A 23,664-nucleotide genomic window follows, 5' to 3' on the forward strand; every position below is an offset into this window, starting at 1 on the left:
GGAGCTAAGTCAGGAGATGCTGGAGACTGGGATTGGTGCCTAGAGGCTGCACCTCCCTCCCTCGGTGTGTTGGTTCTTGTGGCAAGAGAATGAAGCAATTCAATAACAGTTTGGAACCGGGAGTTGTTTGCTCGTTTTGATTTTAGTACTTATGCAGCTTGCAAAGTAAACACGGACATTCGATATTCTTCTCTTTAAAACTCAGCTAGACTGGGTGAGGATCAGCAAAGACAGTCTCTGAGTGTATATGCGTGAAAAGAAACCCAAATGGGGGGCGGAGGGGGGGGGCGGGGGGGGGCTGATCCATCAGATACGAGGTCAAGCATCAACCAGTCTTGCACTTTTTCCACCTATGGCCGGACCAGGCAGGCCAGGGAAGCTGCAAAAACTCCCGGAGCAATCCTGCAATTCTGAGCCCCAAGTCCCACGGCCCTCCGCGAGCATCGGGCCTCACCTGGAGCCTCCGAGGGTGGGGGCTGGGCCGCGGGGCCACCGCGCAGCGCCCGACCCAGCTCGGGAGGAGGAGGAGGAGCTGCGCGGAGGGGGAGGGGAGCAGGGCGCGGGCAGCCAGCCTGAGCCCAGGAAAACGCGGGGCAGGAAACGTCCCAGCCCCCGCCCCAACTGTCAAACCCCGGCCTCGCCGCGGTCCTCCCGGGACACGTGTCTGCTGGGGCGCTCCCGGGCCGGCCCGGGGACTTCCTGAAACCCCCGCCTCCGGCTGCCGGAGACGCCGTGAGTCAGGGGAGGAGGGGAGGAGGGGGGAGGGGGGAGGGGAGGGGAGGGGGAGGGGAGCCCCGCGCGCCCCGGGGCGCAGCGCTCGGAGCTGCATTGGGGCGCCCAGACCGCGCTCGCGGAGGGGAGGCCCCGACGGTCCCGCGAGGATGCGGGTTGGCTGCGGTTTGTCCCCAGGAATCGCTGCGAGTGCAGAGGCGGGGGGGGGGGGGACCCTAGGTGTGACGGGCCTGGGCTCCCAGGGTGGGAGTCACGACCCACGCCCAACGCTCAAGCCCCCCCCGCCCCCAGGGAGCCCCGCACGCCGCACCCAGCCCTCCGCCGCCGCTCCTGCAGGCGCAAGATAGCAGGGAAGGGTGGGAGGGGGAGGGGAGGGGGAGAGGGGAGGAGGAGAGAGGGGAGGAACTTTTTCGGGAAAAGGTTGGGTTTGAGTTTTGTATTGTTATTATTTTCCACTTACTTGTCCATCAGCTGAAGTCCTAACCTCTACCAGAGCGGCTGCTATCAACCAGAGTGACAGGAGAACCATCACGAGTCGAGGTCACTTTTCAACCACTGGGCAAAGCAGATGCCCAGAGCAGACTCCCCCCCCTCTCCTCCCCCCCTCCCCAAAAAAGAAAAAAAAATAAGTTTCCTTAAAAAAAAAGAAGAAGGAAGGAAGAAAAAGAATAATTAAAAAATCTGCAAAAGGGGGAAAAAATGCAGAGTCAAAGGGGCAAAAAGAGTGGTCTTCTGTGATCTGCCTCAGTGGAAATGCAATCTGAGCCCCGAGACCGGCCCGGCCCGTCCGCTCGGCAGCTCTTCCCGCGTCACCTCCTCACCCCGTCCTCCCCTGCCCCGTGCGGAGCGCGAAGGTGCTGCGGGCCGGCTCGGGCTGCGCCGGGAGAGGGGGAGGGACGGGGGCTTCCGACTATCTCTGCGCCCGGCGGCTTTTCCGGGGCTTTTCGAGCACCCCCGGTTCCCAAGGTCGGCGCGGAGAATGCTTGGGTGCCCTGGAGCACAGCAGGGGCAAGTGTGGGCGAGAGAGACGAGCGAGCGGGAGCGGGAGAAAGAGGCAGCGAGAGGGCGACTCCGCCGCTCGCTCGGAGGTGGGGGCGGGAGGAGCCGAGGGGAGGAGGAGGAGGAGGAGGAGGAGGAGGAGGCTGGCGGGGGCGGTGGGAGGAGTGGGGAGCTGCGGCTCCTGTTGCTCCGTGCGGCGGGCTGGGGCTGCCCGAGACCCGCCGGGCGCTAATAAGGCGGCCGGAGCCCCCCGGGCGGCCCCTCCCGCCGCGGCGCCCACGTCACGCGGGGCTGGGGCTGGGGCAGGAGCGGGGGCTGGGGCAGGAGCGGGGGCTGGGGCAGGGGCTGGGGCTGGGGCTGGGGCAGGAGCTGGGGCAGGAACTGGGGCAGGAGCGGGGGCTGGGGCAGGAGCTGCGGCAGGAGTTGGGGCAGGGGCTGGGGCAGGAGCTGGGGCTGGGGCAGGAGCTGCGGCTGGGGCAGGAGCTGCGGCAGTGGCTGGGGCAGGAGTTGGGGCAGGGGCTGGGGCAGGAGCTGGGGCAGGGGCTGGGGCAGGAGTTGGGGCAGGGGCTGGGGCAGGAGCTGGGGCAGGAGCTGGGGCTGGGGCAGGAGCTGGGGCAGGGGCTGGGGCAGGAGTTGGGGCTGGGGCAGGGGCTGGGGCTGGGGCAGGAGCTGCGGCAGGGGCTGGAGCAGGAGCTGGGGCTGGGGCTGGGGCAGGAGCTGGGGCAGGGGCTGGGGCAGGAGCTGGGGCTGGGGCAGGGGCTGGGGCAGGGGCAGGGACTGGGGCAGGAGCTGGGGCTGGGGCAGGAGCTGGGGCTGGGGCTGAGGCAGGAGCTGAGGCAGGAGCTGGGGCTGGGGCTGAGGCAGGAGCTGGGGCTGGGGCCCGCGCCCCCCGCGCCCTCCGGGCTGGCGGGGCTGGCCGGGGCGGGCGGACGGCGAGGACTGGGAGGCGCGGGCAGGCGCGGGGACGGTCCCGCGGGCGGCGGGCTCCGGGCAGGGTCGCGGTTGCAAGCGCTTGGGCGGGCGCCTGTGCGGGAGGGAGGGGGTCGTGCCCCGGGCCCGGGGCCGCGTCCACCCCCGCGAGATGGGCCCGGGGAGGGGCGGCCCAGGGAAGCGGCGGTCGGTGCGGGCGGGACGGGTGGGGAGTTCATCCTGGGAAGGGGGAGGGCCAAGGGCAGCCCCGGGCGTCAGGAACCCACCCCCTGCCACCTCGGGTGCCCCCCAGCCCGGGAAAGGGCCCCCCGGAGAGCCCAGCGACCTCGGGCCTCACCCGCGCGCTCAGCCGCCCCCTGACGCCCACCCGCCCCGCTCCGGTTCTTGCTTACGTTCGCCCGGTTCCTCCTACTTTCGAAAGATGCCGCGTCCCTTCCTCGACTCGCCCGGACGCTTCGGTTCATCCCTCGATGCACGGGCCCCAGCGTCCCTCCTCCCACCGAGGTCGGGCTGTCGGTGACCTGTGCCCGGCGGGGAGGACGCAGGACCCCAGCCTGGGCTCCGGGGCCCTGAGGATGCGGAGACACGTTGCGGGCCTCCGAGCCCGCGCTCACTCCCCGAGGTGGACCCCCGCGGGCACTTGGCAGGGAGCCGAGGGCTGCAAGAGAAAGTCTTTCCACTCCTGTGACCAGTCTCAGATCCTCGCTCCAGAACAGACCTGGAGAGGAGGGTGCTGAGGCACAGCTTTAGGTACAATCCTCAAACCTTCAACTGGAAAGAGTTACCTAAAATAAAACGTGTAGAAGCTAATGTTTATTTTGCTAAGGGATTCTTCAGGAGGCCATAGCTCCCTTTCTTTCTTTTGAAAATGGTGCAGAGTTTGGAGGTTTCTTACGCTTGGCTTCGTTATTTAAGGGTCACATCCTAAACACGGCAAGATTCTGCGTTCACTGATACGCTGACCGCTGAGTCTCCTAAAATCATGTATATGGGACACTTAACATTTACAAATGAGAAACCAGATAACTAAATAGCCAGATGACTTAAATACCCCAAATGGGGTATTAAGTTAATTACTTTTGGGGGTGGAATTGTAATTAGACCGCAGCACTGAAGTACCCTAAGTTACTTTTTCCCCTCAATTAAAGCCTCCAGCATGTTTGTAACCTGTCATTGACTTACTATCCAGGAGTGATTTGCTGAATTTTATACCTAGTTCTCTTATTCATTAAAAAAAAAATAAATAATCTTCATGTTCTATAAATATAAAGTATGTCAATTTTCACTGACAAGTAAAAGAATACTAGAGTACAAGTCAGAAAACCTAGGTACTAGGCCCAGGTTGGTCTGTTTGACCTTGATAAGTCACCAAACTATTTTGGTTCCCCCATGAGGTATTTCAGCTTTAAAAAATCTCCTATTTTAAGAAATTCAAATACTGTAGTTAGCCATGGCATTACAGTAGTCCTTTTTATGTTAAATTTTATGAAGTTCAGACATTTGTCATTACAGTAACCCCTGGTACAACAAGCGATTCATGGGACTTTCATGAAAACAGTGACTTCTGACATTTTTGGCCATGACCACAGAGAGAAACGTATTTTACATTGTGACCCAGTAAAAATTTCACGATTCAGTACATGCTACATGCAACAACTCTGATATTTTCTATCCTATTTGTTTCCTGGGTTTCCCTCCAATACTGGTCAGGATCCACTTCATTGCTTTCACAAACCAGTAACTCATGACCCTCGTTCTGACAAACACTGACTTGAGAGCTTATAATTAGCTCTATATTTCTTGGATTCTAAATGATTGCGTTCAGATTAATAAGGTTCTCCCAATATACTCTAAGACAAGGTTTCGCAAAGTATGTCCTGGAATGCTAAATGCCTTATACATGCGCGCGTGCACACACACACAAGAATTTTCAGTCAACTAAAGTTTGTGAAGTACTCACATCAACAACACGAAATGGATTTCTTTATTTCAGAACTTCACAGGGAGTTTGACATCCTAAGCACACCGAGTCTTCAAGAGGGAGGTATAGTGCGCTGCGGTCCTCATACTGACTTGACCACAGAATGCTTTTTTCTTAGGCTTTATCTTCCGAAGAACACATTACTTGGGGAAATGCCGTTACAAAGACCAATTATTAAAGTAAAATGAACCCTGAGTCAGATAGGTAGGATTCACATGCAGATTCAGCTTTAGTTTCTCAATCTAAAATTAGTTTAACAATACTGCTTATGCAACATGTTCATGAAAATGAACAGAACCTTGAATGTAAGTTGTTTAGCACATGGTCCAGAACATAATAAGGGCCTAACTGAAGACTTTTTTTTTTTTTTTTTACTTGAAGCTATATGGCATATGTACAGATGGCTCAATTGGAATGAAATATGGCAAGTTCTAAGAAAAGTAGGAAAATATAAAGAGCTAAAATGTGGTGAACTTTGAATTTTACAAGAGATAATGTAGGGAGTCAAAAGCAAACCAGTCATTAAGTTCCTTTCACACACTGACCCCTCCAGGCCTGCCTGGCAATAAATCACTTCCCTGATTTCCCAGGTGTCTTTGCCTCCAGCTAGCTAATGCTGTTCCCACACTCAAGTCCATGCACTAGCACATACTGGTCTTTTGGTCCGTAACACCCTTCTTCTTCCTGTCTACAAGGCAAAGGACACCTTCTTACACCCCATTGTGCTCCACAAAAATACTAAACCAATGCCAGTAGTACGTTTTCTTCCAAAATATGTTTGAGGTAGAGAAACAATTTCAAAAGTAGCATCGTATTATGTAGTCTTCCTAATTGTGAAATCATTCCCTTTAAGACTTAAATTTCTTGAAATCAGTTGATGTATGAACATTTTAATCTGTCCTCATATTGGCAACAGTTAACTAAGCAGGAGTGTGTGTGTGTGTGTGTGTGTGTGTGTGTTTTCCAGTTGAGGTTGTCTGGTCAATGTTGTATATCTTGTTATAATATGACAATATTTTGATACACAATGTGTATTGTGTTTTAAACATAAATTTTTGGCATTTTTTACAGCAAAAAAATTCATTTATAATTTGCGTTTTGCCTTTCTCACACTTTTTTTTGGGGGGGGGAGGGTAAGATTTGTTTTTAGAGCAGTGTAGGGTTCACAGCAGAACTGAGGAAGAGATGGAAATTTCTCAAATGCCCCCTACCCCTGCACAAGCAGAACTTCTGCTTTGATTAGCACCTTCCAAAGTGTAACAAAAGAGTGATACGTTAGAATTGATGAAACTGCACTGACACATCATAACCACCCAAAGTCCACAGCTTATATATGGTTCACTCTTGTTTTTGTATATTCTATGGATTTGGACAAATGTATAATGACTGTATATCCATCATAATATCATACAAAGCATTTTCACTGCCCTAAAAATCCTCTATGCTCCACCTATTCATCCTTCCCCATCCCCTAGCCCCTGACAATCATTGATCTTTTTTATTATCTCCATAGTTTTGCCTTTTCCAGAATGTCATATAGTTGGGATCATGCAGTGTGTAGCCTTTTCAGATTGTCTTCTTTCACTTAGTAATATGCATTTAAGTTTCCTCCATGTCTTTTTATGGCTTGATTGTTCATTTCTTTTTAATTTTCAGTAATATTCCATTGCCTGGATATACCCCAGGTTATGCATTCAGCTACTGAAGGACATCTTGGTTGCTGCCAAGATTGGTAGTTATGAATAAAACTGCTAGAAACATGGTTTCAAATGTATGGGTTTTGGTGTGGATATAAGCTTTCAACTCCTTTGGGTAAATTCTAAGGATCATGATTGCTGGATCATACGGTAAGGGTATGCTTAATTTTAAAAGAAACTGCCAAACCATCTTCCAAAGTGGCTGTACCACTTTGCATTCCCACCAGTGAGGAATATTTGAGAGTTCTTGTTGTCCCACATACTTGTCAACATTTGGTGGTGTCAGTTTTCCAGATTTGGACCATTCTAATAGGTATATATTGGTATCTCATTGTTGTTTTAATTTGCATTTCCCTGAAGCCATGTGAGGTAGAGCATTTTTTTCATATGCTTATTTGCCATCTATATATCTTCTTTGCTAAAGTGTCTGCTAAGGTCTTTGGCCCATTTTTTAATTGGGTTGTTTATTTTCCTATTGTTGAGTTTTACTTCTTTGTGTATTTTAGAGAATAGTTCTTTATCTTTATTTGCAAAAGATCTTTTGCAAATATTTTCTCCCAGTCCCTGGCTTGTCTTCTTATTCTCTTGACCTTGACTTTCACAGAGTATGAGTTTTTAATTTTAATTGTTTTCCCACACTTTTAATATATCTATGACTTCCTGTCAATATTAATTAGATAGATTATCATTTTTATTTCTTTCCCATGGTCAAATAAATCTGAGAAATCCTCTACTCACCTTTGTTCAAAATATAAGTACAAAACTGTATTGCATCATAATTAACCAGATTTATATCCGCCCCCTCCTCTACATTGCAAGTTCCTTCGGGGAATTGACCTCTGCTTTATTCACTTTCAACTACAGGTATCTAGCCCAATTTCCATCCCATGGAAGTTACAGAGTACTACTTCCTGGGCATGCCCATGGAAAATCATGTCATTTTTCCTGGTGATGAGCTTTATTCCAGGCCCTGGAATTGTTGGCATCTAGAACCAACACAGAGAAACAGGAGAGTAAGTATGTGGAACTTACCATTATAAGAATGTGAGAGCTGGGCCTATTGGCTATCTTCTCCACTTCTTCAATCCCTATAGCCTCAAAGAATATGCTACAAGATGTATTTTCTCATTGCAAAATGAGGAAACGGGGCTGATAGCATCATATATGGAATCAGTTTGCTGCTCCTTAAGGATAAAAATCTTCCTCTCACATAGCACCTTCCTCTATTTATGTAATACTGATTTTTCATTTGTGGATCAGAGAATCGAGCATACTGTGTATACATTACTGTTATTATTTTTAACCAAGATGTTAGGTTGGTTAGGAGTTAAGATGCTAACCTTTCATATCCATAGCATAGAGCCTAGCACATAGTAGACAATGAGACAATATTTGTTCAATGAATGAGGAAGAAAATATTTCCTGTCTCTACTTAGCAGAGTGAAATGAATATTTTTTCCCTCCTATTATCAGTGAATAAGCTATTTCCAACCTGACCTTTTTACAGGAGTTTTTGGAAGTCCCATCGAAAGACAAAAATTAAACAGGAAAATTTCTGAATGAATACAAGAATCAAGAAATTAGAAATGGAAAAGCCCTACTAGGTCATCAAGTTCATTCTTTGGTTCGTGGTTGAAGCAGTATTGTTCCCACAGTCTTTTTCTCCAGAGGAAAACCATTATCTTACATGGATAAACTTGAATATCCAGAAGTTTTATATTTAATCATTTGCTTTTGGAAGAATAATTCCACCATGGGACAAAACTTAAGGAAAAATTATTCCTCATGTTCCTTGATTTTCCTCCTTTTTCTTGACCTGGGATTGATTATTCATTGTACCCCTATCTTCGATTAGCAACATAAATAGCCTTATTTCTTTCCTTAATAAAGTTTGATTTAACAATTGATATATTTAACTGTTTATAACTAACATAAACAGCTATTGCTGTCTACCTTCCATTACTTTTATAATCTTTCTATTTTCTTCAAGTTTTTGAAATATTTTTTGCTTGGAAGAAGCAAAGAAGCTTAGAAGATCAGAGTCTTCTTGGGGTTTAAACAGAAATAAGAGAATAATTAAAATTTAAAATTCTTCCAAATGTTACTTGATATGGCACAACTCAATAGTTATAGCTAGTCTATTAGCACTGAGAATTATCATCAGATGACTTTGCATTTATGCCATAATTTCCCTCTTGATAATTCAAGGAACTCTACTATAGTGGAACTCAGAATAAAACAGATGAATATTTAGAACTATTGAATGGAATCAGTATACTTTCTTGGAGAGCTTCAAAATCCGAAATGTGGCACAGTGCTTTTCAGAGTTGACTATGCAATAAATATATGATAAATTTAGTTAAATAGCTAACCAATTCCTACAAATTATACCAACTCTTATATTTTGAAATGCCACCAAATTGTTAACTTCAAAGCTGTGTGTTGTTTTCTGCAATTCTCAACTCAGTGATACATAACATTTGGGAGGTACTTCACAGTACAAAAAAATCTATGAATTAATTACCACTTTAAAAAAATAGAGTAGTTTTACCATTTTCAGTGGAATTCAACAGAATGTATTGAGGAAGAGAGAGATCTAGCAAATTAGCACTCACAGCTCGAAAATTGAGTTCTCTTATAGGAGAACATAAGTTGCTTTCAAGCAAGAAAATTAAGTGTTCTGAATTTACACTAGAGTCAAAACCAGATGAAATGGCTTTCTGTGGGAAAAAAAGCTATATTAAAATTACATTTAGAAGAATCCTTCCACTTAAGGAAGAATTTCTACTATTAGTTAACAAAGCAAGTTCTGCAGTATAATTTCCTGTAGATTTTTGAGATTAGGATACTTGACTCTTTCCATGCTGTCTAAAAGCAAAGAAATAGAGTCAGCTGTCTTCTGGATATTCAATCCAATGACTACACAGAAAACCATAGTTATGCTATATGGTGAGTCACAGTGTGTTTCACACATCATTGAAGTACATCTGAACTAACAGAGTTTATATTTTTTATTAACTTTCTGAACCTGCATTTTGTATCCATTGGCTGGCAAAATGTTCACAAAATGTTTATAAGGGTTTTATCTTTTTTTCTACGGAAAAACAAACTTTGTAATTCCACTGAGTTATCAAGTCATCCTCAATTTTACCACATAAAAACAACTTTTCAAAAAGATTAGTTCCAGTTCTCAGGGTGTTATATGCATTCACTAAGGCAGCAATTAATTTTTTCTAGACTAGAATTAGGAATAATTTGCATAGGGAAAATGGGCAGAAAACAATCCACCAGAAAAATGAAAAAGTAGTTATGAAATCAACAACCAGTTGTAGACTGTCTCTTCTTAAGAAAACACAATTCTCAATCTTAGAATCTAGCTTTTTAGGAAAAACAAAACAAAACAAAAACAAAAGCAAAACAAAGAAGACTGAACTCTGATCTGGAAAGACTTGGGTTTTTGTCTGGAGAGATTCTCAGCCAGATGATAAACCAGATATAAGGAATCTAAAAATTGTTGCTGCCCTTATTTGGTTGCTATTATTACAAAAATTCATTTATTTTAAGAAAAGAAACACAAAGATTTATGTCTTCTGTTACTGTCACACTAAACAAAGCAAGAACCCAGAAGCTATCACTATTCTGGCAAGTTCAAATGATAAATGCTTAGTGGAGACAGTGCAAATGGAAAATTATAGAACCATGTCAGTAGTCCTATGTCATCTCAAAGAGATGCAAACATTACAGGAAGAACATTTACCATCAATGTAACTTTATACAGAATCAAATATGCTAATGACACTTAAATGCTTTTCACACATTTGGGAACAAAATGGAGAATATTTCTCCATTATTAATAATTCAAATTGTTAATACCATAAGGAAGTAATGCAAGTCTATAAACTTTAGCCAATCCTCAAATTTGTTGACTTAGTGGGAAAAAAAAAGTTTCAATATTTGAACTAAACACCTGCTTGTGACAATTCATGCTGAAAACATATTTCTGTTTACCATGGTGTTTTCTTCCCACTGTTAGAAAAATTGTTAAGAAGATGACCTATGGAGGTTTCTTTTCAAATGCACATTTGTGTTGTGATGAGCACTGGGTGATGTATGGAAATATTGAATCACTATATTGTACACCCGAAAGTATTATAACACTATATTAAAAACACTGGAATTAACACTTTTGTAAATCCACATTTGTGTGCAATCCCAACTATTCTGATTCAGTAGATCTGCTCTGGAAACTTGACATCTACAGTTTTCCAAAGTTTCACAGATGATTCAATCTAAATTGTGTCCAAAGATGTGCTGCTCAAACTTTTACCTAATAAATGCAAATTCTGATGCAGTAAGTTTGGGGTGGGGCAGTTCTACGGAGTTCCCAGGTGACGGTGACATAGTTTGTCCTCACAAAATACCATGTCAGTACATACATGTCAGTACAAACTATTTAGAGATAACTTTAAAAAAGAGGACCACATGACATTAAAACCAAGCACGAGCTATTTAGAACATCTAATTTTGTCACTTATACCTTACTAAATATTCATTATACACAAGCAACATAGAATTCTGAACTGGGTAGAAATAAGCTCAGGGAAGCATCTCTGTGGTATTGATTAGGAGATTAAATGTGCTTTTGCTAAAAAAGTCACTAAGCCGTGCTCTTTCTGACATAGTGAGCACGTTAAATAAAACCAGTTTAAGAAAGGCTAATTATTAATTCTTGAAAAATTAATCACAGTCTACAATCTACAGTCCCTCTTAAGCATGTGTGTTGCCCACAGGAACATGACTGACATTCCCACTGAGGTGCTGTTCATACAACGAGCATCCTGCGATGAGGCTGGAGATGTGTCTCCACATTAGCAATTAGCATCCTCTTCATTAGCAATTGGCCCAAAAGAAGGTATTAGAATTCAAGAAACTAAACTGTCTAAGGTTATTCCTCTTGAAGAAAAGGAAGTTGAAGGACTTAGTTGATGCTTTTATTGAGAGACTAACCACAAGGCACTCTCCAGGTACGGTAGTGTGAGGGATTTTGATTAATTATAAAATGATTTGCTTGATGCAAGTCAGAGTAAGTCCAGTAATTCTAATACTGTGGCACATGTTTCAAGCCCACATAGATGTTTCCTAGATTTATAATGCCCATTTTTCTCTCACATCCATATAATAGGGGCTCTTTAAATCCTGTTTATGGGAATATAAATGTTCCATTAATCTCTTTGATCACTCTAGAAAGTGCTGTTCTTTCATCCTCTGTGAGAACAGATGAAGTGTTCCCATGACTAATACACGGATAGAGAGAGGTCTTGTGGAGAGCATTCTATACAAAGATGTGAACTACCTATGACGCAGCACATATTTACTTGTTTTGTTCTCTTACTGGTTTTTTTTTTTTTCAGTATATCTTCTCCACCTCCAAGTCCCCTCTCAACACACACACACCAAGTTCTGTATGCTCTTGCTTCAAGAAAAACGCTAAAAAGAAGAAGAAATGTCCTTGTCTTCTTGCTCGCTCTTGTTTTCCAGAAGCTTAGGGGAAAAAGAAGTGGGGGACTTCTCTTGGCTGGTGAGACTAAGAGATTTTAGAGATCTAGGTTCCCATAAGGTTTGGGAAGCCAAAGTCCATGGAAACAGCAAGGTCTTAGAAGGGAAGGGCTGTCACTGGGCCCAGGGAAGCTGAAACCCAAGCACCTGTGCTCCCCACCAAGCCACAGAGGCCAAGACATAGGGCATCTCAAAGGTACCATAGGCCATCCAAACCTAGAGAGGCTATTCTCCCTACTTTGGTGACTGTGAAATTCCACAAAGTGAGACGAAGTAACTGAGATTGAATTTTTTAACAGCCCAGAGATCTGGGGATTAAAATATGTTTTAACTAAATTATTTATTTATTTATTTATTTATTTATTTATTTATTTATTTATTTATGAGAGACACAGAGAGAGAGAGAGGCAGAGACACAGGCAGAGGGAGAAGCAGGCTCCATGTAGGGAGCCCGAGGTAAGACTCCATCCGGGGTCTCCAGGACCACGCCCCACGCTGAAGGCAGGCGCTAAACTGCTGAGCCATCCAGGGATCCCTGTTTTAACTAAATTTAAATAAAATAAAGAAAAGTAACATTTTTGAACACCCCAATAGTTGCAAAATCATACATGCTAAACCTAAATCTGTCCATTGGAGGCATGAAGTTGTAATAGGAGGCGGTGCCTACCCATTTTTTTTAATTAATACTTGAGGGTTCACTAACCTAAGACTTTACAAAATTAAAAAAAAAAATTGGTGAGAAAAATCAAACCCATACCATGGATGAAGAATTCATATGTATTTTACCACGTGGTCAGTGTACGCACAAACAAATACAGGGCATACAGTGAAACTCTAATATAAACCACACTTACTTTCCACTTAGGAATTGGTGAGAATCTTTGGGGTGGCCAAGAGAACAGTTGCCTTACATCTAAGTGGGTCTAGATTTACTTCCTGGCATTGTTTAAGCATGGTTGATTATTTGAGTGAATCAAGCTAATTTCATTCCTTGTTAATTTCAAAGAGATGAGTTGCTTTCCTCTATCAAGAGCTTCTTTATGGGATGCCTGGGTAGCTCAGCAGTTGAGCGTCTGCCTTCCGTTCAGGGTGTGATCCCGGGATCCAGGATCCGGGATCAAGTCCCATGCTGGGCTTCTTGCAAGGAGCCTGCTTTTCCCTCTGCCTGTGTCTCTGCCTCTGTGTGTGTGTCTCTCTCATGAATAAATAAATAAAATCTTAAAAAAAAAAAAAAAGAGCTTCTTTGCTAAAAGATGCAATGGCAAATGTTCACAGTTACCTTTAAAATCATTACCAACTGATTTCTCTAGAGTTTCAGAAGTTTCTTCCTTCTTATAGACTTTAGAAATGCCAGTAGTGTACTGTATTTATTCTGGAAGAATTTCTAATTGCTTAGCCCTGCAGCATTCTAGCCTGGGGCCTCTTCATCCTGTTGTGGCAGAGGGAGGGGCACTTGAAATTGCAGTCAGGGGAAAGAATTAGTTCCAGATTAGAATCCCAGGTGCAAAGTAATTGGGGGGGGGGGGGGGAGGGAATGGAACCTCCCTAATGGTCTGTTCTCCTAGAATGATTTTCACTTTGAATCGCTATCACATGGACTATGAAGGTACTCCTCACTCTTCCGCCGTAATATGTACATGAAGCTAAGCAAGCACATTCACAAAACTCCACTTCCTATAGGCAAAGTCAAGCTGAAAACATCACTGGCAGATAATCAACATGTAAACATGAAAAAGTCATTGATCACTGAAATGAATTTATCTAGGAAAATGTTTTTCATAGAATACCCCATTAGGGCCCAATTTAGTGATATATTCTAAACTCCTGTTCTTCAGGTCATATAGTTTGTTCTTAAAGAATATCTTATATTTAGTTTGTTACATTACCTATATGTCTATTGCCAAATATTTTCCCACAAGTGTCAGTGACTTCAAAAAAGGAAATCTTATTTTAACCAGTCAGAGAAAACCCATTATTACCAAAAAGCTATGCATAAGTGATGAGCCATCTTAGGAAGCTTCCTGAAACAACTATTGCATTAATGTAAGTAAACATTCTAGAATGGTATTTTAACAAATGCTCTGAGACTATAACGTTTTCATATTCATTGAGCTTTGTGGAAACAAAAGAAAATCCTTATAAATATACAAACTAGAGTCTCCTAAACTTGCTTACAAGAATAGCTGGGTATGTAGCACCTATCTATTTCAGCAAACAGAGTCCTCAAGAAAAGCCGTGGAAACTGTTAAGAGTTTATTTGAGCCAAATTCACTTCCTCTCAGTCCTTTATGGTACTCTGCCATATGGTATGTATGGTAGACAGTATGGTAACTCTACCACTACCCTGTTAGGCTTCTACTTCTTTCCAAACCCCTATCTCCAGGCAAGGAAAAATCTGCTATGAAGTCCTTATCTTTATTAGTTGACTTGACTTTAAATTAAATTAATTTATCCATTTTACTGTGTGAAATTTATTATGCTATCACTTTTATCTATTTATATATGTAATATAGTATAGATTTATGTATGTATATACACATATACACATATATGGGATCTAGTCTATTATCATCATATATGTACATCCTAAGATACTATAATGCTACTATAATTAAAATATAAAGATTATTTGTACTTGTGATATTGTGAGTCATAAGAAATATGTATATATATATTTGGTCATTTAGATGATGAAAATATATTTGTCATAGATGTTTGGTCTTCACCCACTGTTCTTGGTTCACAGTTCTTAAATCCCTTGGAATTTCCTAATCCATAAGAGCAATGGGAGCATGTTTTGTTATATTTGGTATTCTGCCCTCAATTCCTGAAAATTCTTCAGAGCCATAAAAGTGAAATGAATGCCTTGTTATCCACAACTGGGTTTGTGTTAGTGAAGGTGACTTTTTGGAAAACCTCTACGGTTGGAGGCTGATTGCCAGGAATATGGACCATAGAATAGAGGGTTGAAAATTTCAGTCTCACCCCCTGATTTCCTTGGAAGGAAGAGGGCTAGAGCTTGAATCAATCCCCAATGACCAATGACTTACTTAATCAATCATGCCTATGTAGTGAAGCTTCCATAAAAACCCAAAAGAAGGGGGATCATAGAGATACAAGGTTGGTAAACCAGAATGCTTTCAGATGCCACTGTGTAGCCAGGGTGCAAGGGTCCAAGAACATCTGGCTCCAGGGGTCCCAAACCTACCAGGTCCGGTTACTCGTTGCTGGTAAGATCCAAAGGCAGACAAATGAGTGATGGTGAAACAAGAAAGGAATTTGTTTCAGTGAGGCCACCATGAGAAAGACAGCAGACTATTCTTTCAAAGACTGCCTTCAAAGTGCCAAAAAATACTTCCAGGTTTTATGGGGCACAGACTGGTGGGTATAAGCAGGTAGGCAGTAAAGGCCAACTTGATCATCATCTTGCGGTCATCACACAGGTCTTGCTGATCTTTATTACTTGAGGGGGTAGTTTCAGCTCCCATCTGAAGATGTTTTGCCTGCAGGGTCTTTTGCCTGAGTTAAGAGATGAGCTGGCAAGAAGAATTTCATCATTTGGAAAGTTTAAGGTCAAAATAGAGGTAGTCAAAGTCCCAAACTCCATGAGGACAGAAGCTTTGTTCAGGACCTCCCTCTGTGTATCTCTTCATCTTTCTGTTGATTTGTAACTTTTAATGTCCTTTGTAATAAATCAGTAATCTAGTAAATAAGCAAGTTTCCTGAGTCCTGTGAATTATTCTAGCAAATTAACCGGACTCCAAGGAGGGGATAGTGAAAACCTCTGATTTATAGCCAGTTGGTCAGAGTATGGGTAACAAACTGCGATTGTGATTGGCATCCGAAGTAGAGGGCTATTTTATGGGATGAAGCCCTTTATCTGTGGAACCTGACACAATCTCTGGATAGATACTGTCAGAATTGAGCTGAACTGAGTTGAATTCTCAGACACGCTGCTGATATCTAAGAACTGCTTGTCAGTTAAGGGAAGCCTACGCACACACAGACACACACACACGTTGGAATTGGGTCCAGAAACCCAAAAGAATATTTATTTAAAATAGCAACACAATGGGCTCCCTGGGTGGCTTAGCGGTTTGGTGCCTGCCTTTGGCCAGGGCATGATCCTGGAGTCCCATATCGGGCTCCCTGCATGGAACCTGCGTTTCCCTCTGCCTATGTTTCTGCCCCCCACCCTCTCTCTGTGTCTCTCATGAATAGATAAATAAAATCTTTAAAAAAAAATAGCAACACAGTGACAAAAACATCATATATAACATAAAATTATATATTCACATATACACACATAAAATCTAGCGATTTTAATTATCATAGCATATAATATCTCAGAGTTTGATTTTAATTTGCTTTTGCTTAAAACATTCTAGGTTCCTCACATTTTAAAAAGGAAGAGTAGCAAACAAGGGGGAGGAAAAGGGAGGAGAGGTAGGAAAAGAAGAATAAAAGGGAAAAAAAGAAAAATAACATTGGAATTGGAATTGGAATTGGAACTTAATTGTGAAGAACTGTATCTTTATAGAATTAAATCCACCCTTCCCTGAATGTGATATGCCTTTCCATTTAGATCTTTTCCAAAACTTTTGTAAATTTTCATGAATTTTCTTCTTATCACTATTGTTCATTACGTAAGTTTATCCATTGCTAGTTTATGATTTTGTTGACATTGTGAATGAAGTCTTTTATTTTCATTGTATTTTCAAATGGTTAGTAGTGGTAAGGCTGATATTTTAATTTCTATCTGCTTACATCCTTCGTCTACATCTCAATTGGTTCATCATCCTAGAAGGAGTAACAAATAAGATAATGAGAATCATTTATTGCCTTCTCCCCACACCAAACACCCAACAAATAATTATGTAGATTTTCTTCCTTGGCCTATGGTTGCTATGCACTGCTTCATTTCCTGATCTTAAGGCATTCTTGCTTTCTGGTATAGTTCCTACTTGATCATGGTATGTCATTATATTAAAATCATATTGTATTAAGTTCACTACTATCTGTGAATGCTTACGTTGTTTGTCACAATTGAGATAGAACTGCAGCTTTTTGCACTGTGTAAGATTTTGCTATTAGGCTTATGTTAGCTAAATTAGAAAATTTTCCTTCTTTCCTAGGCTCTTCATATTAATCCTCCTTGAAAGTTTTAGAATTCACCTGTAAAACTATTAGGACAAGAGCCTTTAAAAAAACTACAATATTTCATTATTTCTCTAGATATTAGTCTTTTACGTTTTTCTAATTATTTTAGAGTTGATCTTATTAATGTTGCATAAAATATTATACATCACTGAAATGTTTAACATTAACATAGTTATATAATTTTTAAAATGCTTATAGATATATCATAACATTAATGTTGGTCCTTTTTTGTTTAGAATTACCATACATTACATATTTTTAATGTTTCTTAAAGAACCAGTTTCTAGCTTTTATAGATTTTCAATTTCTAATTACTTATTTTACCTTTTGTATTAATTAGGGTTTTTTCCCCTGATTTCCTTAAATTTGACTACTCATTTTCAAATGTTTTGAGGTTTTTTAATTGTTTATTTTCATTCATTTGTGTTTAATAATAGTAACATGTAGACTATCAGTTTCTAGGATGGCTTTGGCCATTTACTGTAAGCTTTGATACACTGAATTTTTATTGTTCCTATTTTCTGTGTAGTCTCTATCTAGGCTATACTTGGAAGTAACTGAATTTATTTTCTTTAAACTTTTACCATTAGTTTTCCTTTTTATTTACTTTGCTTGTGTTCAGTGACCCCATTTTAATTTCAGACTCAAGATTTTATTCAGCTCTTTAAAATCTTCCTGATCAGGATGTCCACTCTCACCACTGCTATTCAACATAGTACTGGAAGTCCTGCCTCAGCAATCAGACAACAAAAAGACATTAAAGGCATTCACATTGGCAAAGAAGAAGTCCAACTCTCCCTCTTCGCTGATGACATGATACTCTACATAGAAAACCCAAAAGTCTCCACCCCAAGATTGCTAGAACTCATACAGCAATTTGGTAGCATGGCAGGATACAAAATCAATGCCCAGAAACCAGTGGCATTTCTATACACTAACAATGAGACTGAAGAAAGAGCAATTAAGGAGTCAATCCCATTTACAATTGCACCCAAAAGCATAAGATACCTAGGAATAGACCTACCCAAAGGGGTACAGGACCTATACTCTAAAAACCATAGAACACTTCTGAAAAAAATTGAGGAGGACACAAAGAGATGGAAAAATATTCCATGCTCATGGATTGGCAGAATTAATATTGTGAAAATGTCAATGTTACCCAGGGCAATGTACACGTTTAATGCAATCCCTATCAAAATACCATGGACTTTCTTCAGAGAGTTAGAACAAATTATTTTAAGATTTGTGTGGAATCAGAAAAGACCCCGAATAGCCAGGGGAATTTTAAAAAAGAAAATCATATCTGGGGGCATCACAATGCCAGATTTCAGGTTGTACTACAAAGCTGTGGTCATCAAGACAGTGTGGTACTGGCACAAAACAGACACATAGATCAATGGAACAGAATAGAGAACCCAGAAATGGACCCTGAACTTTATGGTCAACTAATATTCAATAAAGGAGGAAAGACTATCCACTGGAAGAAAGACAGTCTCTTCAATACATGGTGCTGGGAAAATTGGACATCCACATGCAGAAGAATGAAACTAGACCACTCTCTTGCACCATACACAAAGATAAACTCAAAATGGATGAAAGATCTAAATGTGAGACAAGATTCCATCAAAATCCTAGAGGAGAACACAGGCAACACCCTTTTTGAACTTGGCCACAACAACTTCTTGCAAGATACATCCATGAAGGCAAGAGAAACAAAAGCAAAAATGAACTATTGGGACTTCATCAAGATAAGAAGCTTTTGCACAGCAAAGGATACAGTCAACAAAACTCAAAGACAACCTACAGAATGGGAGAAGATATTTGCAAATGACATATCAGATAAAGGGCTAGTTTCCAAGATCTATAAAGAACTTGTTAAACTCAACACCAAAGAAACAAACAATCCCATCATGAAATGGGCAAAAGACATGAAGAGAAATCTCACAGAGGAAGACATAGACATGGCCAACAAGCACATGAGAAAATGCTCCGCATCACTGGCCATCAGGGAAATACAAATCAAAACCACAATGAGATCCCACCTCACACCAGTGAGAATGGGGAAAATTAACAAGGCAGGAAACCACAAATGTTGGAGAGGATGCAGAGAAAAGGGAACCCTCTTGCACTGTTGGTGGGAATGTGACCTGGTGCAGCCACTCTGGAAAACTGTGGAGGTTCCTCAAAGAGTTAAAAATAGACCTGCCCTACGACCCAGCAATTGCACTGCTGGAGATTTACCCCAAAGATACAGATGCAATGAAACGCCGGGACACCTGCACCCCGATGTTTCTAGCAGCAATGGCCACGATAGCCAAACTGTGGAAGGAGCCTCGGTGTCCATCGAAAGATGAATGAATAAAGAAGATGTGGTTTATGTAGACAATGGAATATTCCTCAGCCATTAGAAACGACAAATACCCACCATTTGCTTCGACGTGGACGGAATTGGAGGGTATTATGCTGAGTGAAGTAAGTCAATCGGAGAAGGACAAACAGTGTATGTTCTCATTCATTTGGGGAATATAAATAATAGTGAAAGGGAATAGAAGGGAAGGGAGAAGAAATGTGTGGGAAATATCAGAAAGGGAGACAGAACATAAAGACTCCTAACTCTGGGAAACGAACTAGGGGTGGTGGAAGGGGAGGAGGGCGAATGGGTGGGGGTGAATGGGTGACGGGCACTTGACAGGATGAGCACTGGGTGTTGTTCTGTATGTTGGCAAACTGAACACCAATAAAAAATAAATTTATTATTGAAAAAATCTTCCTGATTTTTCATTAGTACTTCTCTTTGGCTTCTCTTTCTCTTTCTGAAGTCTCTATTTAATGTATAATGAATTTCTTACTTCTTTCTACATCTCATCTTTTATTTCCTCACTTTTATCTGTTTCTCTTTAGTTAGGCTCTTGGAGAAGTTTATTGGACATGTCAAAACTTTAATATATAATTTGCTATGATATATAAACCTTTTTTCACTATTTTTTTTACTTGCTTTTAATTTGTCACCCATTTTTTTAAATCTTCTTTAAATTATATTTAAGTTTTTCTTAGATGAGCCTCTTTTTATCAGTGACCATTTTGGTTACATAAAGGTAGTATTTTTTTTTTTAATCTTACTGAGTCACAAAAAAACTTTAAAATGTACTCCTGTTTATTCTAGTAAGTTCTAATGCTTCGGAGCAGTCCCCTTCCTTTGTACTAAAATAACTATGTGCCTGATGATTTTTCTGTCTCCTCAGGCACACCTGAGGCACAGGAAATTCTTTTATTATCTACCATTAGAAGCTGATAGGGAACTGTCTGAGAGTATATAAGTCTCTGTTCAAACCTTTCTAAAACACATAAATATGAAAAGATGAGATTTACTGTAATCATACTTTGCTAGTTCAGAGGTACAGTGGCCTGGGGAGAAATAGGAAGTATCTGAAGCCAAAGACAGCAAGTAGTAGCCAGGAATTAGCTGGCAGAGGACCACCATTCTTTGCCTGGCATAGTTAGGCTTTTTAGGAGCCAGCCAAAGAAGAGCCCTACTTCTTACCTAGTGGGCCAAATAGGCAGGGAGTAAATGCCACTTTGGGCATCTCTGCTTGCCATGACCTCCTGGAACCAATTGTTTTTCCCAGAAGCAGTAATAGGATCCATATTGTTCCGCTGACTTTGGATGGGGGAAAAGAAGCAACAGCTGGTGGTTAACATGGATTTTGCCAGGCTTTTTGCACTTGATCTTAATACTTCGCCTATAGAGGATCATGTGTCCAATCAACCATTTCTTCATTTCAGTCCTGTTTAGTCAAACAATTCAAAATTACTTAGGTTCTCATGTGAGAAAAGTCCCTGTTTCCAGGGTTATCAGAATCAGCAAAAATTATTTCTTACTTTCATATTCCGCTGGTCATTTCCATTCAAGTCAGACAATCATTAGTCATCTGTGCTTAATTGATCTTCATTAATGTAGGACTTTTTGTTATGTTTTTGCACTAATGGATGTAGTCCTATGCTTTCTCTTTTATTTCTACCACTAGTTGTAAAGTTTCTGAAAACACTGTTAAACAACTGGGCCAGTTTGTCCTTTGACATCTGGGAAAATGCTAGACTTATGTTGGTCCGTTTATGGAAGAAAATTCTATGCTCTTCTCTTCACCTTTTCCTAGCTTCCAGCATCTTCCAAAACAGCTGCAAAGGGAGTTTTATTCCAACATTTCAAAGATCCCTTTAGACTTTTTTGTTCAAACATATTTCTCTCACTGGATTAACAATAATCTGTTTCACTACAATGTTGAGAAAAAAAATTTACTTTTAATCTAAAGATAGACTACATTGGAGGTTCATTCTTTATAACAAAAGGAACAATCTCATTAGATTGAAACAATTAAATAATATTACTGTAAGACATACTTTCCTGACAGTAAAAGCAATAAATATATGAAGAAATGAGGTAAATATTTTCAGATGAAATATAAAGAAAACAAAGGAAAAGATAAGATAAAATCCTCTTAAGATAAATCACCAGAAATGTGTATAAAATCTATTTCTTTCCAAATAAAAATTGTAAGCTTCTGGTATCCAGTCCATTACAGATATCTCAATTACTAGCAAATTGTACCCAAACACTGCATTTTTTTTTAAAGGAGGCACTCAAGTGAATGCAACCAATAATACAAATATTTCTCTTTTAGTTCAGAGGTACTAATCATACATGTCCAATGATCTACTCACAAAAATATAAATCAACTCACTGCACTCTGCCATGACACTCCTGGGAAAAACAACAACACCATCTTTGTGTTCATGTGGTCAGCCATGGGGACTTTCCCTAACCCACATATTTCAAAATGTATTATCTCAGATCAATATGTAACAACAGATAGTAATGTTCTAAGAAAATGCATGTGCCATAAATACTTTTTGATATTCACTGGGTGCTGGAAGACAGGCTTAGTGATAACAAGGAAACACAGGCAGAAATGACACAAGTTACCATCCCTTTACCCATCAGCTTCATCTAAATCAAGAAGGAAAACTGGCTGTATAAAAGCCAAGTGACATATATTGGGATGATATGTCGCCAATAGCCATCCCATTGATTGCTTCATTATGAGCCAATCTGATGGACTAAATTAATATTCCCTCCCTCCTTCACTCATATTGGAAAGTTTTTCCTGAGGGTATATGATCAGTTTAGGGAACTATATCAGTAAGGAATGATTTTGACTTCATAGAACAGCAACCAGAATAAGTACTTAAAAATATTATCAAGGATCTGGCTGTCCATCATTCCACTCTGTTCTTTTCAGTATGTGGACCTCACCCTCCTGATTATGGCCTCCTGGTCACAAAACTATTGCCTGCACTCTAGGCATAGAACTGATATTACAGGGAGGAAGAGAAAAAGCAAAGATGGTGAATAACTGTTGGTACCCATAATTAAGAAGACAAAATCTTCCCCAAAGCTAGCAAATACTGGCCATTTGTCTTCTATCAGTTCTATGCCTAGAGTGCACAGAATGAATGAAACCTAAGAACACTACCTCAATCAGGTGATCAAGGTTAATATCAACAATAAAGTCATGTTGATAGTATGTATGTACCCTTGATCAATTTGATGCAAGTAACACTACTTTTGTGGTCTTTCTCCCTACAAGTTTTAACTTTGTATAATCATTAGAAAAACATCAGACAGATTTCATCTGAGAGACATTTTACCAAATGATCAGTACTCCCCCAAACTGTCAAGTGATTAAAAGCAAGAAAAGTCTGAAAAACTGTCACAGCCAAGGGGAGACTAAGCAAACATGACAACTAATGTGGTATCCTGAATGAAATCCTAGAACAGAAAAAGGACACTAGGTACAAACAAAGAAAATCTGATGCTATATGGACCGTAGTTAATAATGTAACAGAATTGGCTTGTTTATTGTGACAATTGTATCATACTAAGGTAAGATGTTAACCATAGTAGAAACGGTGTGGGACTTATGGGAATTCTCTGCAACTTTTTTGTAAATTGCAAACTATTCTAAAATAAAGCACTTATTTAAAAAAAGAAAAACAGCAAATTTTCATGATTATTCTTGAAACGGAGAACTGACCTGTGCATTGTGTATTATTTAACAGCCATCTCTGGCCTCAACCCTCTTTTTTTTTTTTTTTTAATTTTTAATTTTATTTTATTTTATTTTTTTTATTTTTTGGCCTCAACCCTCTTGATGCCAGTAGCATATACTAGCCATGATTATCAAAAATGACTCCAGACATTGCCAAATGTTCCCCAGGGGGGAAAATTGTCCCTAGTTGAGATCTATTGCTGTAAAATACTTACCGTGTATCAGTCACTAAACATTCCAAATATACTTTAAAATACTCACAAAAATCCCATGAGATTCTTATTGTTTTATGGAAAACAAAAGGGTAAAGGAAAATGTAAGAAGCTTACCCAAGTTTTCATAGCTAAATAGGTATGGTGTTGTGGTTGAGCCCCGACAGTCAGATTTAAATGGTCTTAGCAACAATACCACAACTGCATCTGTAAAAGCTATAATAATTCTGCTGTCACAAAGCTGTAGTTAGAATTAAGTGCTATCTAAAAAAAATCACGCACGATGCTTA

General features: G+C 41.0%; 1 protein-coding gene and 2 long non-coding RNA genes across 4 annotated transcripts in view; 1 reads left to right on the plus strand and 2 right to left on the minus strand.

The window, feature by feature from the left end:
• ADAMTS3 (ADAM metallopeptidase with thrombospondin type 1 motif 3) overlaps positions 1-1,810 on the minus strand; it is a 260,554-nt gene extending 258,744 nt beyond the window's left edge. Inside the window, exon 1 of one of the 2 annotated variants that reach the window (XM_072775379.1) lies at positions 1,193-1,810. In XM_072775379.1, coding sequence (XP_072631480.1) covers positions 1,193-1,261 — 69 coding nt within the window. In that variant the 5' untranslated portion in view covers positions 1,262-1,810. The remainder of the gene's footprint in view (positions 1-1,192) is intronic. The other variant, XM_072775382.1, reaches the window with a different exon arrangement.
• Positions 516-8,246, plus strand: LOC140604216 (uncharacterized). The gene is made up of 3 exons (XR_012007221.1): positions 516-732; positions 7,204-7,352; positions 7,847-8,246. It is a non-coding gene; the product is annotated as an uncharacterized lncRNA (long non-coding RNA).
• Positions 8,247-15,966: 7,720 nt separating this feature from the next.
• Positions 15,967-23,664, minus strand: part of LOC140603521 (uncharacterized) — a 53,403-nt gene continuing 45,705 nt past the window's right edge. The window contains exons 2-4 of the long non-coding RNA XR_012006497.1: positions 23,492-23,581; positions 20,597-20,840; positions 15,967-16,695 (exon numbers count right to left, since the gene is read on the minus strand). This is a non-coding gene — a long non-coding RNA (uncharacterized lncRNA). The remainder of the gene's footprint in view (positions 16,696-20,596; positions 20,841-23,491; positions 23,582-23,664) is intronic.

This window comes from Canis lupus, chromosome 14, assembly GCF_048164855.1.
Source record: "Canis lupus baileyi chromosome 14, mCanLup2.hap1, whole genome shotgun sequence".
Classification (NCBI taxonomy): Eukaryota; Metazoa; Chordata; class Mammalia; order Carnivora; family Canidae; genus Canis; species Canis lupus.